The sequence below is a fragment of the Haplochromis burtoni genome, unplaced genomic scaffold, assembly GCF_018398535.1.
Source record: "Haplochromis burtoni strain Fernald_Lab_line unplaced genomic scaffold, NCSU_Asbu1 Contig_888, whole genome shotgun sequence".
Lineage (NCBI taxonomy): Eukaryota > Metazoa > Chordata > Actinopteri > Cichliformes > Cichlidae > Haplochromis > Haplochromis burtoni.
In genome coordinates this window covers 16,394-34,232 of record NW_024583249.1, presented here as the reverse complement: position 1 = coordinate 34,232, position 17,839 = coordinate 16,394, and the positions used below count along the sequence as shown (strand labels likewise).

The window sequence follows — 17,839 nt, the reverse complement described above, 5'->3', positions numbered from 1 at the left end:
GGGGAGATAGTTCTTGTCTTGGGGAGAAGCAACCTGTCACTGAACAGACTCTTCTGGTTGTTAATGGCCGTGTGCAGAGGATGCCCAGCATTCTTCATAATGTCCAGCAGTTTTTTTAGTGTCCTTTTCTCTGCCACTGTCACCAGAGTGTCCAGCTTCATGCCGACCACAGAGTTAGCCTTCCTGATCAGTATCGATACTAAAATAACAGAAAAACACCCCCATTATATCCCACAGTACTTCTCCTTTTTCTTACACAAACAACATTGACATTACCTATGCTGAGTATTCCAGTCTTTAGTGTTTACTGTTGCACCGCAAGACCTGTAAATTTCACATTGCCATCTAGTCAAACTAGCTTTACTGTCACATGAAAGTACATCAGGGGAACAGCTGATGCCTGACTCAAAAAAAAGCTGTTGGCTATAATGAAAACTGGTTATGCTGGAAATTACCTTTATTTACCTAAATGTTTTGAGAGAGAAATATCTGCTTATTTGTACTGCTATTCTTGGTGCATGCACATACTACATACTGCTACTCAAGGACCAAAATCCACAAATGATCTAAAACAACAAGAAAAGGTAAATGACATATATTCAGACTTTGGTTTTGTTGTTTGGGTTTTTTCTGTCGGTAAAGCATGGAGCTGTGTGGATGTATCAGAACAGTTGGTTGAGCTTTTATTCTGCTGTTCAACCTTGCTCAGTGGTTCCGCCTCCTTATCGTACCTCATCGTAACACTATATTGTCCTCTATGACACCAGTTACCTGAAAAGAAGAACATCGCACCTTTCATAGTGTGCAAACTTTTCAACAATTATATTCAAATTGTTCAAGTTTTTCAAGAACGGCTTTCCGTCACTCGCTCATCACTTTTTCTTATTGTGGCTCCATAAACAGCAGGAAGAAGAGGTAGGAAATGAGCTATTTTTTCTATACTTTTGTCATACTACAACAATAAAAACCCAATATCTTTGCAATTACATAAATAAGTTGTTAGATTTGTATTGTTGATTGTCATTTATGCTTAGAAATATTTACTTATATATGCTTAGAGTTTTGTAATTAGTTGTAGATTGGTAGAGGTTTTGATCCTTGATAGTCTGCAAACTTTGTGTGTATTAGACAGCACTTTGGGAGCATGAGAGGTCATACCGTGTCTTATTGTTTTATGGTAGGATTAACGTAGTTGCGTCTGTTCTAGTCTAAGTGCTCTTTGTTTAGATGAACTGCAGGACTTCCTCACCGTGTTATCTAGGATGAACCATCTAGGGTGAGGGGGAGGCTACCCTCTTCCTGACCAAGGATGTTTGACCCTTTGATCAGCAGTCCACACACACACACACACACACACACACACACACACACACACACACACACACACACACACACACACAGGCAAGGTACTCTTTGTGTTTATGTAAGACGTCATATGTTAATGAACCTATGCATATTCATGTAACCTCAATAAAAGGACAGTGTACGGGAGGACGGACGAGAGCAACTGGGGTCAAGCGAAGGAACGGCGCCTGTCCGGTTCTCTCCCGTGCACGAGAAACATGAAGAAGCTTGCCTACTTGTGTCTTGCTTTGCAGTGTAATTATATTGCCTTCAACGTTCCAGCGGATGGGTTCAAGTTACAAACCTATCATAAGTTATGTAATTTAAATTTTCCGATACTTTCTGATTCTGGCACTGTAGGTATTCATTAGGTTTTTTTTAATCATGCACCTGTCAAGGAAGTTTGTCTTTGAAGTAAATAGTCCTTTACCACAAAAAGGGAAAGAAGCCCATACTTTTATATTTATACACTTTATTAAGTACACCTGCTGGACAGCTATTTAACCCATGTGTTCAGGCTTTTCGGCACATAAACATGGTCAAAACAAGCTTCAGAAAATGCTGATTGACCAACTCTACACATAAAACGTTGTATCACTGAGGCAAGCAAGAGGTAGTGGCTCTCCCCTGAGGTTTCACATTAAAACTAAATTTCTGGATCGTTATGTCATATGAATAATCTTACTCCAGGTAACTGTACTCTGTCTTCAAATATGCAGCCAATGAAAGTCTTCTTTTTTTTTACCTTAATATCATGGTGTGCTTTAAATGTTTTGGGTCAAAGCACACATTTTTTTTCTGAGCACAGAAAAAAGTAAAACTGTAAATAGTTTTTGTTGTGTGTAAATTATTTTGATCATTATTGTTTCCCTCATCTGTGGAGACTTGGAGTATTTTATATATTTCTTAGAGTATTTTTAAAAAGATGTCAGAGGGTTAAAGCCTGTGGGTCTCATATGTTTTCTTATGAGTGCATACAGAAACGTATTAACAAGAACAAAAAAAGGTACACCTCTTTAGCAAATACTTGTTTTTTCAGTCACTGAAGATATAGGATTACATTGTAATCTCCTATTTAAAACTGCCTTACAGGTGTGTGTGTGTGTGTGTGTGTGTGTGTGTGTGTGTGCGTGTGTGTGTGTGCGCGCGCGTGTGTGTCCGTGTGTGTGTGTGCGAGGTGTGTGTGTGTGTGTGTGTGTGTGTGTGCACGCGTGTGTCCTCTAACCACATATAAGAGGTTGAAAAACCAACCAGTTTCCCTCGTAAAAAGCATAATAAAATTAAGAACTCTTAAACAGGTCTGGGTTGAGCGTCGTGTAAAACTTGGTAAGACTGGCACATACCTAACTTGCAGTGAGACTACCTGTGCCAAGGTGACTCATGCAAAATAAATGATACATTGATGACACTGCTGTGAATACTCATACTCACAAATGCTTTAAACAAGTTTTTAAGCTCTACTGTTTGCTGTTTGTAGTGAAGCAAACTATTTAAATAATGGGCGTACTCAGGAAGCGACGATAGATGATATCCAAATATCCAGATATCCGTCAAGATTCTATGAATTTGCTTTTATGGCTGCACTTGTGCTTGGGCTTAAAAGGGAGAATGGCATTGCTGGAGACACGAAGTGAATAAACATTATTAATCTGCAAAGACTTGTAATTTATTAAAATTAGGAATGATGTTAGGAATATATTGTCTTTGTCAATGTGCTCCCCTTCCAAGCTGATCAAGCTTATCACTATGGTTTTGATAGACCATAAGGACTGTAGAGTGAAAGCAGGGCCTGTTGATTGAACTTTGTGTTAAGTTTTGGTGTATTGTTTAACAGTTTATCTGTTTTTAAGCAATGTTTGTACCAATATTAAGATGTGAAAGCAGTATTATATTTACATAACAGTTAAATAATAATAAAAAAACATTAATGTTACTAAAATCAATGGTAAATTAAGTATTCTGATCTCAATATTTTTCCAAAATAATCATTTTGATCCTACTTGTGCAGACCTAGTTTGCAATGATAAAAACAACATTATTTTAGTTCACATTATTGCAGTTATTTATTTTCAAACAGACAAAGCAAAAATGAATTGCGCCTTAAAATTGCAGTTTGTCTGAACACAGGCAGATGGCGCTAATTCTGACATACTGCCTGGACTAATGGACTAATCTCTTCCAATCCCATGAGCCCCTTGGCAGCCAAAAGGACTTATAGTATTGCAAGATACAGGCAATAAACTGTCAAAATGTGTTTTCCAGTGTTTCTGGGGTTTTTTCATGTGTAATATATCTGTTTATATTGGTAAACCGATTGTAGATAATAGACTTTACAAAAGGCTTATATATAAAATAAAGAAATAACTTGTGTCGCAAGTATCTTTATGATTCCATGATATTGTGTCTAAATTTTATTCAATTGGGTCTTTTCTGCCCACTATCGTTATGCTACTGCTATATTATTCTTCAATTTCTGCTGGCCCCTTGGTCAGCTCACTCTTCAAAAACACATTTCTAATGTAAATGAGACTGTTCACCCGAATAAATAAACGACATCTAAATGTTGACAAGTCATTTACAACAGCTTAAATATTTCTGGCAAGTACTGGAAATTACTTTTTGGCAATAACACAGAGAGCTTCAACTGAGAGACATGAAAGGCAGGATGAACTTTTTACAGAAGCAAAGGGAAAAAAAAGAAAGTATTTGTTCATTTTATACATGTTCAATCATATCTAAGATGTGAGTCAAGACATAACGTGTTTTATATGACTGATTTGCAAAATGTAACTATTTAGATGGTAAAGATTTTGCCTTTGTTAATTAATCTACTATAATTTGTGTTTGTGTGTATCAACAGATGTCTGTCTGTACAAGCTCAAAGCTTTTTGTGATTGCTGTTGTCGGCGTGCTGATCATTATGTTTGCATTCTATTTCGGGAATTTGTGTAATGGGACAAGTGCGCTAGCCTACAAAAAACAAAGGTAAAGTATTCCTGTATCCTTGTGGTGTGTGTGTGTGTGTGTGTGTGTGTACATAAAAATATGATATGTACGGTACACATTTTTCTTTTCATGGCAAATAGACTGAAGCAACTGAGTGAGAAGGATAAACTGATGTAGCTAAAACAGTGCTGTGCTGAAAAATGACCAGTGCATAAGATTTGTAAAACCCTGATAGTCTGCATGTCAATTATGTATTGATTATTTGATAGTGGGGTCAGCACGGTGGCACAGTGGTTAGTGCGGTTTCCTCACAGCAAGAGGGTCCGGAGTTCAATTCCACCATCAGGCCGGGGTCTTTCTGTGTGGAGTTTGCATGTTCTCCCCTTGTTTGTGTTGGTTCTCCCTGGGTGAATGCCTATGGTTTCCTCCCACAGTCCAAAGACCTGCAGTTTGTGGGGATAGGTTAACTGAACAATCGAAATTGTCCATAGTTGTGAATGTAAGTGCGAAAGTTGTCTGTCCTTGTGTGTTAGCCCTGTCACAGACTGGCGACCTGTCCAGGGTGTACTCCGCCTCTTGCCCTATGACAGCTGGGATTGGCTCCAGTGCCGCCCGCGACCCTGAAAAGGAGAAGCGGAAGCAAATGGACGGATGTATTTTTTGATAGTGTCTTTGTCACGATCATTGTAGAGAGAACTGCATATATGTTTAGAAATGTTCTGGGAGATTCGTGAATGATCTCTAATTCATTTTATTCAACATTTGTACACTTACTGTTTCCGGTCAATAATGACCAATCACTAGAAATGAATGGTGGAGACAACAATTACTGTAAATAACTGAGTTCAGATGGCTGTAAACACACACACGCACAATGGGTTCCACAACACACAAATAGAACAATTACTGTAAATAACTGAGTTCAGATGGCTGTAAACACACACACGCACAATGGGTTCCCTAGCAACTACTCTGGAAATGTTTGCTCAATAGAGCCTCACTTCCAAGAGAACAACTCCTCTGTTGGCAGTATCATTGTATCATTGAACATTTCTCGTAGATTTGGTGTACAATGCTTTTTTGAGGCCTTGCTCACAGGTCACTGGGTGTCAGCACCATGACACGGCGATATATAACCTAAGTGAGGCTCTTTACTACTTATTTGATCACTACACTGGTGAGGAGGAGAGAGGCCAGGAAAACTTTTTGCCATGGGCGTACCGGTACGCCTAACTTTAAAAAGTTAGGCGTACCGGCACAAAAGTTAGGCGCACACAAATTTTATAATAATTTATATAATATAATGTGTTTTTCTGGATACACTGTGCTTTTTCAGCATTCAAAGATTGATGACACCGTGTCAGAGCACTGGCTATGAATTTCAGAAGGATCAGGCCTTAACTTAACAGAAAAGTTAGCAATAGTTCTTTTCCTATTACAGCTACATCCACTTCTGTCGTGCCTAGGCTGCTCACTAGGGCTGGGTATCATCACTGATTTCTATAATCCATTCGATTCGATTCGATTCAACTTAGCCTCAGACAGTCAGAAATATTATAATTCTGATCATTTATCAGTACTGACTTCATCAGAATTGTGAACATCACAGCAGATGCCTTTGTGTGAAAGTAACTGAGAATAAAACACAGAAAAACATGAAGGAGATTTTCCTGGTCTGGCTTTTTATAGCAGATAACCTTAAAAATATTCTACAATGTTCTGCATATAAAGTTTAAATTTCTTCAGTATTGAACAACAGAAAAAATAGGCTTTCTTGTCCGAGGTCATTTAAGTGAAAAAAAGAAAAGAAAAAGACAGCAGCCACAGCGCTGTAAACAACGGTAGACTGGTGGGTAATAAGCGAATGAATAATACAGAAAACAGAGATTGGAGACGGGAAACTGTTCTTGAAGTACAGAGAGAGATAAAGAGAGAGCTCGCTGTGCATGAAGTGTGAAACAAAACCTGCAGCTCAGAATCAGCGCAAAAAGACGTAATCACAGCGCGGGCCGGACGCATCAGAACCGCTAAGCTCCGACAGCGTGTCCGTCTACGGGCCGTCGGGTGAGAAAGCCGAGAAAGACAAAGCTGATTCTGATGCGTCGGTCCGTCTGTGTTTACGTCTTTGTGTGGAATCCGTGTACCTGCTCTCATTTGCTGTTTGGTTGTTGTTGAAATGGTTTTGTGAGCTTTAATCTGAGAATCTGGCGTTTCTGGCAAAACACAGTTATATTTAAAAGTCGATTCAGGATTTAATGAATTGATATCGCTTTATTCAAGCTACTCACCTCCCACTTCCACCTGCACTTTCAACTGGACCACGGCCAATCAGAGAGGTCCCGCCCCTTACTATCTCTGATTGGTTTAGTCCACGATAGGGGCAAAATGTGTGTCTGTTGTTGACCACAGGGAAGGTTGCAGATTTTTTTTTTGCTACCCGAACAGTTGGTCGCACAGGTGCAACCAAATATTTTGTCGCACCAGAGCTGATGATAGAGGAGAAATTGTCTGCATCTGAAGGGAATATAATCCATGCAATTAGACCAAGAAATGACTGATGAGAAGGAATCTAATGATGAAGGATGGCCATGCTGAGGCTGCCATAAGGATCACATTACATAAGGATATACTTTCTTTTATACTTGACTGTAGTAGTTCATTTAAATGTTGATGTTGAATTGTGACTCTTCAGGACTTCCATATTACAGGCACTCTTCAGGTTCTCTAATTTATAAGTCATCTTTGCCCCCACAACACCGTTTACCTGGTCCATGTACTTGTCCTGATGGCTCAACAATCCTCAAAGACCGCATCCCAGAAGACCAGTATGAGGAATTAATGCAGCGACGAGCTAAAGAGTTCCAGCAATACAAAGCCAGGTAGAAGATGGATGTATGAGTGGGAGCTTTCCGGGAACTGTTAGACTTACAGTTCAGTAATAAAATAATTTAAAGTGTGTGTGTGTGTTACTGAGTACTCAAAATTCTTGTGTAATTTTTCCCAATTCCATCTCCTCAACAGGACTAATTCAATACAATCCAAGCTACTTTTTGCTTTGCCTAATTCTCCTCTGCAGTATCCTATCCAGGGCGTTATAGTACGACCCTTGACTGCAACTGCAATACCAGGTAATTCAAGCTCAATATATGCTTCAGTCACCAATGTTTTAGTTTTTATGTTCCTATAAAAAATATAAATGCAAATAGAATAGGAAGGCAACAAGGCCATGGTTCACAGTTATTTATGAAGATACTGTTAACATGAAAGTGATCATAGTACTTTTTATAAAATTATGCTGTCAGTAGTCAGATCGAATTGGTCCCAATCATGTCATTGGGACAAAAAAACAGCACAAAAAGCTTAATATTTTCAAAAGTAATGACACCAAAAGATATAGCAGGTAAGAACAGAAATGGCAGAATTTTTAAAATTTGAATGGTGAAAATAGCCTGAGAACTGTGGGAGTAGTCAAAGGACAAAGAACGGAGCAACTAGAATAATAAGAAGATTAAAAATATAGGGAAACAGGAACACAATAGGTTGAATGCCTATGGCATTCACCCACTGAGAAACCTGAGTGAAAGATAGCTGAGGTGTCCTCAAGAACTCACCTGGCAACACTTGTGTAATTTCAAAATATGATGTGAATATGTGTATTTCAGTAGAAGGACTAAGTGACACTGAAGGTAATTTTTGAATTTCAGGTTTAGGTCTGCATGCGGAAGAAGGAAACAGCTATAAGGTTGGTCTGATATCACAGATTAGAAACAGGCAGATCTCACCCAGATCTGCCTGACTGAATGGTAGAGGTTGGCTGATTTATGAAAGATGGCTGCTGAATGTTTCTAAAGTTCAAAGATATGTGTGTTTAATTTGTATACTGTATACTAACTATCAAAAAAAGCATTATTGCATTCATGTGTGGCAAACAAGGCTTGATATACAATCTACATAGTCAGTACTGGCTTTCATAACACATTGTTATTCAGTTTCAGTCAGTTTATTTTAGTAGACCCTATATTTCACCAGGTAACACTAGTATTGGCTAGTGATATATGTAAATCTGTGCAAGTTATTCATGTACAGTAATTTAAAACTGACATGAAAATTTGCATTATTAACCAACCAACCAAGTATAATAAAGTTTAAGTTATTGTGTGTTACATACCTAGTAGAGTCAACAGATTCCCTGAATGTGAATTCAATAAGGAGAGATAATTAGATTTGATTTATTGATGAAAAGAATATAGGTCGGTGTTTTGCGGTTAGACTACGATGGCCTTTCTCAGCAGAAAGGAACCCCAGCTGTGAAAGGGATTAGAGCAGGAACCCCAAAATAACAAACAGTTCTTCTGGCTGGGGAAAAGAATATGCACGTTAGGAGTAATGCATGTCGCTGGCAGGGCATAGCAAGCATAAGTACAGAGAAGGGTGAGAAACTAGGAAAGCTCTGGTAGGAACCCGACCAGGGTTAAAGGAGAGCCTTTTAGCCAGAGGAACAGACCGCCCATCAGAATGGGTGCTGGCACTGGCGCCGGCCCTCCAATGGCCACGACAGACCAGTACAGTGTCTACCTCACTGCAGCCACAGCACCAATCACTCTGTCGATCTCCTGCTCCCTTCTCCCTAATTCGTGAACAAGACCTCAAGATATTTCAATTTCTCCACTTGGGGCAGGAACTCTTCCCTGACCCAGAGTGGGCACTCCACCCTTTTTTCAGCTGACCGAACCACGTAACCATGGCATAGTTGTCAACTATGTATTCATAGTTGTCCTGCTGGTTTGTCAAAACCAGAAGCAATCACCAGATTTGTGATACGAGATGTATGACATGAGCAACAGAGTTGTTATAGCTGTTAGTTCTTGAGACTAGACAGAATAAATAATAAAGAAGCATACTTGCATCTCCCACTAGTTTGCACTTTAACAAGACAGATGACACACCTTTGGGCTGTGTAATGTATCTGATATGCACTGAATCTTAAATAAAACTATATGAATGATGTAAAATATGTATTTGCATCAGGTTCTCTACAAGGCGGGACTAATGTCTAATGCCTTCTCACTTTAAAGCTTTCTTCTGGTTTAAACAGACAGCTTAAGGGGTGGTGCAGTTTTGTGGAGATGGTAGTAATGTTGGTATTGCTAAAATTACTCACAGCACTTTTTAGTTTATTCATGTGTTTCTATTATAGGTTCTCTTAACTGTGTCTAATGGTGTCCTAACAACAGAAACTCCAACTGCAGAGGCCACTGTTCAAGGTGAGTTTCCAAGTCAAAGGTAAATTTATATATACACTGGTACCAAATTAATATTGGGGTTTTTTTTTAAACCATATTATTAGCTTGCTTTTTTCTCTTTGTTTCAATGTTTTTTGTTCCTATGTCCCCGATAGAAGGGTCAACATTGTACAGAAAATGCTAATATTTATATAATTATTTTGGATGAAACATAGGTAAACTATATGCAAGTGGTGAACGTGATATTGATACACTGATCGAGACATTGATACACTCATCCATACCAATACAGCATCTACAGCAATTACATTGGGATATCATTCAAACTGGAGAAGTTTATTTGAATGGTAACAAAGAGAGGGAAGGTGGGGGATTGCACTTGTTGATCTGTGGGACCAACCCCTGAATACAGGAAGTTTGATCATATGAGTATTACCTCAGTGCAGAGCTTGGATGGATGTTGGATATCTCTTGTTCAGTGTTCTTGAAATATGACTGGGTTTAGTTTAGTGGCCTGGACTGTAAGACTCAAGGTTCTGAGTTCAATTTCTCTAGCCACACCTGATAGCCAGGGCTTTGCCCATGGGGGCTAGCTGGCCTCTAGATCTAGCAATCTATCTATAGATTATATCTAGATCTATATATAGATATATATATCTAGATCTATATATAGATATATATATATATCTATATATATCTATATCTATCTAGATAGATAAATATATATTTATCTATCTATATAAACAGTCATTCGAGCTGGCGAAACAGACGGAGTGTCTTTTCCACTCACCACAGCCGGCAGTTCCGAAGTCCTAATCTCCGGCTGTGGGGCGACGCGCCGACGGCGCGATCGTCGCTTCCTCCCGGGCAAAACCTCCGGCGGGCCGGGCAAAACCTCCGGCGGGCCGGGCAAAATCTTCACCGCCGGGCTGGGTTGGGAAGCGGTAGCGGCTGGAGGGTGAAGGTGCAGTTCGTGAAGAATGAAGTCCTGTGCGAGCGGGTGAAGAGAGCCGAGTAGCCAGGAGTGAGCAGAAATTAGCTGCTGTAGCCTGGCTTCTACAGCGCGGTGAAACTCCTCTCCCTCACGTTCGAGCCACAGGTTAACCAACCTTGAAACAGTGTCTATTACTTCCTCCCGAAACTCCTGGGAAGGTGCGAATGCTGCTGGATCCATGTTTGGTCGGCTCGTACTGTCACGGCTGGCGGAGTGAGCCGTGTGGAGTGGAGGAAAAGGAGGACCCAAAATGCAGCAAACTGATGATACGAGTGACGTTTATTTACAAAGTGGTGGTGGCAAAAACAGGCAACGAAGCATGAGACAAACTAACGGAAACCTGAACTGGGAGAAACTAAAGAGCAAACCTGAAATCTTAACGAAACGGACAGTGGAGCAGAGAGACGCAGACTAAGGAACAGGATACCAAGAAACACAGACGAGCCGACAACGAACACAGACCAACACCCACTATATATACACACACACAAGGTAATCGGGTAATCGCACACAGGAGGGAAGAACAGCTGATCTGAATACACATGATGACTGGAGGACACAAGCTGAACACAATGACAACAGACACAGACCTTCAGAATAGAACAGGAAATCTAGAACCTGAACCGGACACAGAATAACTTGAACAGAGGAAAATAATCACAAAACACAAAACGCTATGTCAACGACCCAACACACACCCACAAACACACACACACACACACACACACACACACACACACAGACACACACACACAGATAAACTATGTATATACACACACACACACATTAGGGGTCCAACGATATTCGTATCGATATTGACACACACACACATTAGGGGTGCAACGATATTCGTATCGATATTGACACACACACATATATATACACACACATTAGGGGTGCAACGATATTCGTATCGATATTGAACCGTTCGATACAGTGCTTTCGGTTCGCTACGCATATGTATCGAACAATACAAATTTTTTTAAATTTTTTTTTATTTTTTTTTTTTTTTTTTTTTGTCCCGTTTGGATCTATAGCCATCAGAATTGTTGTCTTGAGGCCAAGAAAGATGCCAAAAGGATTTATTTCACCAAGTGGATCATCATATTGGTCCATTTGATTGACCTTTATTAAGTGTGCCTATGCGAAGGCACACCTATTACTATTGCTCGGATTTATTAAGTGTGCCTATGCCAAAAGGCACACTTATTACTATTGCTCGGATTTATTATTTTTATTATTATTTTCCTTTTTCCGCCTGAAATTTTGGACCTTAACTCGCCCCACAGTTTTGAGACAAGGTTCACATATGATATATCATTGTGTGCGGCTGGAGCTGGAATGAGTTGCTATGACATTTGGTGGTTATTACTTCTAGAGTTTTTTAAATATTAATATTTTAGTGAAAATTTTCCCACGCTTATGTGCCGCACAGTTTTGACACAAGGGTTACATATGTCACATCATTTTGTGCGGCTGGGTCTGGACTACTATGCTATGACTTTTGGTGTTCATAACTTTTATAGTTTTGTAAATATTTACATTTTAGTGCAAATTTGCCTTAAAACTCCAAATCCCACAATGCTTTGCCTTAAAACTCAAAATCCCACAATGCAAAGCACGCCTCTACCGAGTCAAACAATGGCGGCTGCCACTTCGTTTAATATATTCCTCTTATTCGTGTTTCTAGGTCACAAAGTAAACTTTTAAGATATTTTCAGGTGAGAATGTAGGTGTGTAAACGTCAAATATCTGCTCGTTTTGTCAAAACATCCCATATTAGCAAGAGATTTCTCACGATGTTGCTGCTAGCCGGCTAGCTAGCCTTCGCTAAAAAACACCCTTTCAGTCTCTCCTTTCACCCCCGATTGACCGGTGGTGGCTAACGATAACTCGTACTGCGTGCTAGCTAGCACGACGGAGTTTCTATAAAGCTGTGTGCGCTGTTACTTGTAGTATCAGGTAGGAATGTTTCTAAAAATAGCGAACGTAGTTTGACCGGAAGTATGGCGTCCTGCTTGCCCTTCACAATAAGTCTGTGAAGGTTCTCAATCATCCAGGTCATCGTAGTCAAAGGAGCTTGCAAAAAAAGCGTCTGGACTTCTTTAAGTTGCTTGAAGACGTTTCACCTCTCATCCGAGAAGCTTCTTCAGTTCTAAGGTCAAAGAACTGAAGAGTTTGAAAGAGGAGTGAAAGAAGCCATCTATGTCCACTGTGAGCGACCATCTTTGAACAGAGGCGGGGGTTTACGACACCAACTCTCTGCCATCTATAATCCAGTTTTGAGATCCCTTCCCAGACGCCTTAACGCCCACTCACATCCTGGGCCATCTGACCTCAGGAATTCGCATGACAAGGTGAGGCCAGGTTTCACAATGAACCCACCTGAAACTCTGGCTGATTGGGGCCCGCACCCAATTTCACACCTTGGCTCAGGTGATTAGAGGATCATCAGGGGGTCCTTTTGTCCCTCTGTGGGGGGAAACTCCCACTAGGTTTATATCTGGGACTCTCCACCATTTGACCTTAGAACTGAAGAAGCTTCTCGGATGAGAGGTGAAACGTCTTCAAGCAACTTAAAGAAGTCCAGACGCTTTTCTTTGCAAGCTCCTTTGACTACGATGACCTGGATGACTGAGAACCTTCACAGACATATTGCCGTACATTTTGGGAGGAACACCCTTCAACTGGTGCGGGAGTATGAAAGGGAATCAAGGAAACTAGCGGATTATAGGAACCATCTCCGTTTCAACCTAAGATGTAGACAAAGCAGAGTTGTTCCTAAGAGCCTGCGCCTTGGATCCACTGTCAGGGGATACAGAGCAGACTTGATTCTACAGAGAGCACAAAATCACCTTTTAAGTGAAAGGATAAGACAGGTCCATTTCACCATAGATGCCCTCCAGATCAAGATCAGCCAGACCCTGCAAGAACTGGAAATCCTTCTACCCTCTCCAATCTTAGAAGAGGTTTACAAGTTTGTGGACAAGGCTCAGCGGGCCCAACACTCTAAAGGAAAAGAAAGACAACGCAGGAAATTTCACACCTTGCTTTCAAAAACACACACTCCTCATCCTGAATCGACACAACCCAGAGAAGAAAACACACCTGAAGTCAGTCAGGAGAAATGGGTTAAGAACTTTTCAGACAGGATTCTCACTGAACCTGAAAAGAGAGTATTAGCCAAAGGACTCAATTTTGCCATCTCTCCACAACAGTTGCCCATAGTGGACCTCATCACAGCCACGGAATCTGCCATACGGATTAATAAATTATCACAGACAGAAGCAGAGCAAATCAGGATGAAAGTCTCAGCCACGCTCTCCAGTGCCAAAGTCCCTCCATCCAACCTCACAATACAGGAAAAGAAGGCCGTCGCTTCCCTGAGCAAAGACCACAACATCACTGTTTTACCAGCTGATAAGGGAAGATGCACCGTGGTCCTAAACACTACAGATTACCATGCAAAGATCACTACTCTCCTCAGTGACGACAATACCTACGAAGCCCTAAAGCGAGACCCCACAAGCAGCTACAAAAAGAAAGTTATAGCTTGCCTTCAAGACTTTGAAAAGGACAAAATTATTGACCGGCTTACATATCACCGCCTTTACCCAGGAGATGCCATACCCTGCATCTATGGACTTCCGAAGATCCACAAGGAAGCTGTCCCACTCAGACCCATAGTCAGTAGCATAAACTCGGCCACGTATAACATTGCAAAACACCTTGCTACCATCCTTGCGCCTCTCGTGGGGAACACCCCACACCACATCAAGAACTCCACCGACTTCACCGACAAGGTCCAGAAACTTACCCTGGATCCAGATGAAACCATGGTGTCCTTTGATGTAGTCTCTCTCTTCACTTGCATACCCACCACGGAGGCCGTGGAGACGGTCAGAAAACGATTACAAGAAGACAGCTCCTTGGAGGAAAGGACCAACTTCACACCCGATCAGATCTGCACACTGTTAGACCTCTGCCTCACCACTACATATTTCAAGTACAACGAAGGCTTTTACAGACAAAAACATGGCTGTGCCATGGGCTCCCCCGTGTCACCTATTGTAGCCAACCTTTACATGGAGGAAGTGGAAAGGAAGGCCCTTGGCTCTTTCAAAGGAAGAGTACCCAGCCACTGGTACAGATATGTGGACGACACCTGGGTCAAAATCAAGACACAAGAAGTGGAATCCTTCACTGCGCACATTAACGCTGTGGATAAAAACATCAAGTTCACCAGGGAAGACACAAAGGACAACTGTCTGCCTTTCCTGGACTGCGCTGTGCACATTGAAGAGAACGGCAAACTCAACATCGAAATTTACCGGAAGCCCACACACACGGACCAGTACCTCCTTTTTGACTCCCATCACCCTCTGGAACACAAACTTGGAGTAATTAGGACCCTACACCACCGGGCAGAACATGTTCCCTCTCAACCTGAAGGAAAAAAGAAGGAACACACACATGTAAAGGAAGCACTCAAAACGTGCGGCTATCCTAAATGGGCGTTTTTAAAGTCAGCAAAGAGGCACAGAAAAGAAGACCAGACACCAGCGAAGGAGGATAAGAAGGACAGACGCAACAACATTGTCATCCCCTATGTAGCCGGTGTATCAGAAAAACTCAGGAGAGTTTTCTCCAAGCATGACATCCCAGTGTATTTCAGACCCAGCAACACACTCAGACAGAAACTGGTTCACCCGAAAGACAAAACGCCAAAACACAAACTTAACAACGTGGTGTATGCTGTACAGTGCAGCGAGGAATGCCCAGACCTCTACATCGGAGAGACCAAACAGCCACTTCACAAGCGCATGGCACAACACAGAAGAGCCACCTCCACAGGACAAGACTCAGCAGTCCATCTGCATCTTAAGGATAAAGGACACTCTTTCGAGGATGCCAATGTTCACATTTTGGACAGAGAGGACAGATGGTTTGAAAGAGGAGTGAAAGAAGCCATCTATGTCCACTGTGAGCGACCATCTTTGAACAGAGGCGGGGGTTTACGACACCAACTCTCTGCCATCTATAATCCAGTTTTGAGATCCCTTCCCAGACGCCTTAACGCCCACTCACATCCTGGGCCATCTGACCTCAGGAATTTGCATGACAAGGTGAGGCCAGGTTTCACAATGAACCCACCTGAAACTCTGGCTGATTGGGGCCCGCACCCAATTTCACACCTTGGCTCAGGTGATTAGAGGATCATCAGGGGGTCCTTTTGTCCCTCTGTGGGGGGTCACTCCCACTAGGTTTATATCTGGGACTCTCCACCATTTGACCTTAGAACTGAAGAAGCTTCTCGGATGAGAGGTGAAACGTCTTCAAGCAACTTAAAGAAGTCCAGACGCTTTTCTTTTTTTGCAAGCTCCTTGCCCTTCACAATAAGAGCATTATAGCGGATTATAATGGGGGACGCTTTTATTTTGTATAACTACCGGAAGTAGTTCCTGTGTACTGACGGTTGCTTAACCTCGCACTAATGCTATTTAGTTGCATAGTGTGAGCAGTTTGAAGTGTATTATATTTTTCTGATCTTTATATTTGATTATGTTAACTATGTTGTATTATGTTTATATTTGAGTATTTGACTTGTCTATTCTCTTTATTGATTGTTATTTCCCTTGTTTATTTCCTTTGTAGGAAACCACACACACACACACCCAGACACACACTTATGTACACCCGCTGTGTTACAGCCCCAGAAATTAAGCGGTGACAATAAAGTGCCTGAAACTTAACCTCAAGCTCCCTCCTTCTTTCGTACTCTGGGCAATTTGGCCTTAACAGAGCCCGACAAAGTGAGCTTGTAAAGAAGCAACAAGAGATGCTAAGCACTAACTTTAAAATGGATATTACCAACTCACAACTGAACCGCGTCCATGCTTACTGATGTTACTGATTCATTTGTAATGGAAGATGAAGCATTAGCTTTTCAGCTGCAGTTTGCTGGTAATCCTGCTATGTTAGTTTTGTGTCATACTCATTCCTGAGACCGTGGAATTTTGTAAAAACATGATTATTTTTGCTTAATGTGTTTTTATATATATATATGTTGTATTTTACTATGTTGATAATCACGCAGTGTTTACTGTGATTTGCAAAGGGCCAGCAGCAGAGTTGGAGTGGTGTTTGCCCCAGCATCTGAATAAACGGAACAGTCCGAGCCACAAATTGAACGCCTGGTTGAATTGAACTACCTGGGGCCAGGTAGGGCATTAACAGGGAGAGGGGGACACAAAGATATACTTTTCTTTCTTACTCTCATATAAAATATTTAGCTTTTATTAAATAGTTATCTGAATCTTACAACCAAAGTTTGTATAATAATACACAAGATTGGCTGTAGACCATTGTTAATCATTCAGAACACTGTGTAAAAATAACAAAAAACAAAAAGTGAATGCAAAAGTGCATAAATATTTATTTTACGTGTTTGATGTGTGTGGCAGGGCGTGGTCTGCAGTGCCGCTGCAGGGGAGGTGGACCCACCTCAGCGGCATCTGCAATCACGCCTCTCAGGTGTAAAGTCTGTGCTCTCTCTGCTTTTTTTTTTTTGTATGTGTCGGGCTGTGAGATGAAAAGCTACAGCCGGCTGTGTGGGTACAGCAACTATGTGTGAAAAGTGGTCCATAACGTAATGCTTCACAGCGTGTTCATGCAAACATTGTCGGGTCTGCTTATGAACCTCTGCGCACAGCGTCTACAAATCGGGGCTGTACGAAGTCACCTCATCTTTACACAAAACCGTAAGCTGTCATCTGTGAGGCGCGAGCGGTGTTTGGTTTTACCATAGTTCATGGTGGAGAATGGCTGCTCTGCTGAGTTTTGCTCTCTGTAGCCGTTTGAATGGCAAACTACACTGATTAGCGGCGGCATAGGCACACTTAAAATTTCTTCAGAAATTTTCGCTTTCTAGTTATAATTATGAATTTATTTCATTTTCAGTTGCAAACGGGACAGACATGACTGTGGGATAGGACGGGGGAAAGAATGAAAGAAAGAGGGGGAGAGAAAGAAAGAAAACCAAAGGGGAGAAAAAAAAAAGAATACAAAATTTGTAATTTATTTTATCAACTTTCCTTCTGACGATGCTGTCTGTGTTGAGCGCTCAGTGAATCTGCATTTGACTACTCCGCCTAGGCTCGAGAGTGCAGCCTAGGCGGAGTAGTCGAACGCAGATTCACTGAGCACTCAACACAGCCATGGTCAGAAGGAAGAGCGCAGGGCAAGCTAGCGAGACAGAAGTGGACCTCCCCACCCTCATTCAGATCTGGCGTTTGGAATTATTTTGGTCTTT

The 17,839-nt window shown here is 41.4% G+C and overlaps 1 protein-coding gene across 3 annotated transcripts in view; it reads left to right on the top strand.

Annotated features, from left to right (window-relative positions):
* The first annotated feature begins 503 nt into the window (after positions 1 to 503).
* The window catches only part of LOC102289103 (beta-1,4 N-acetylgalactosaminyltransferase 2), a 33,472-nt gene continuing 16,136 nt past the window's right edge, over positions 504 to 17,839 (top strand). Inside the window, exons 1-2 of one of the 3 annotated variants that reach the window (XM_042215988.1) lie at positions 504 to 584; positions 4,205 to 4,329. In XM_042215988.1, coding sequence (XP_042071922.1) covers positions 519 to 584; positions 4,205 to 4,329 — 191 coding nt within the window. In that variant the 5' untranslated portion in view covers positions 504 to 518. Of the gene's footprint in view, positions 585 to 713; positions 916 to 4,204; positions 4,330 to 6,838; positions 6,946 to 17,839 lie in introns of those variants that run through there. The other 2 variants (XM_042215989.1, XM_042215990.1) reach the window with 2 other exon arrangements.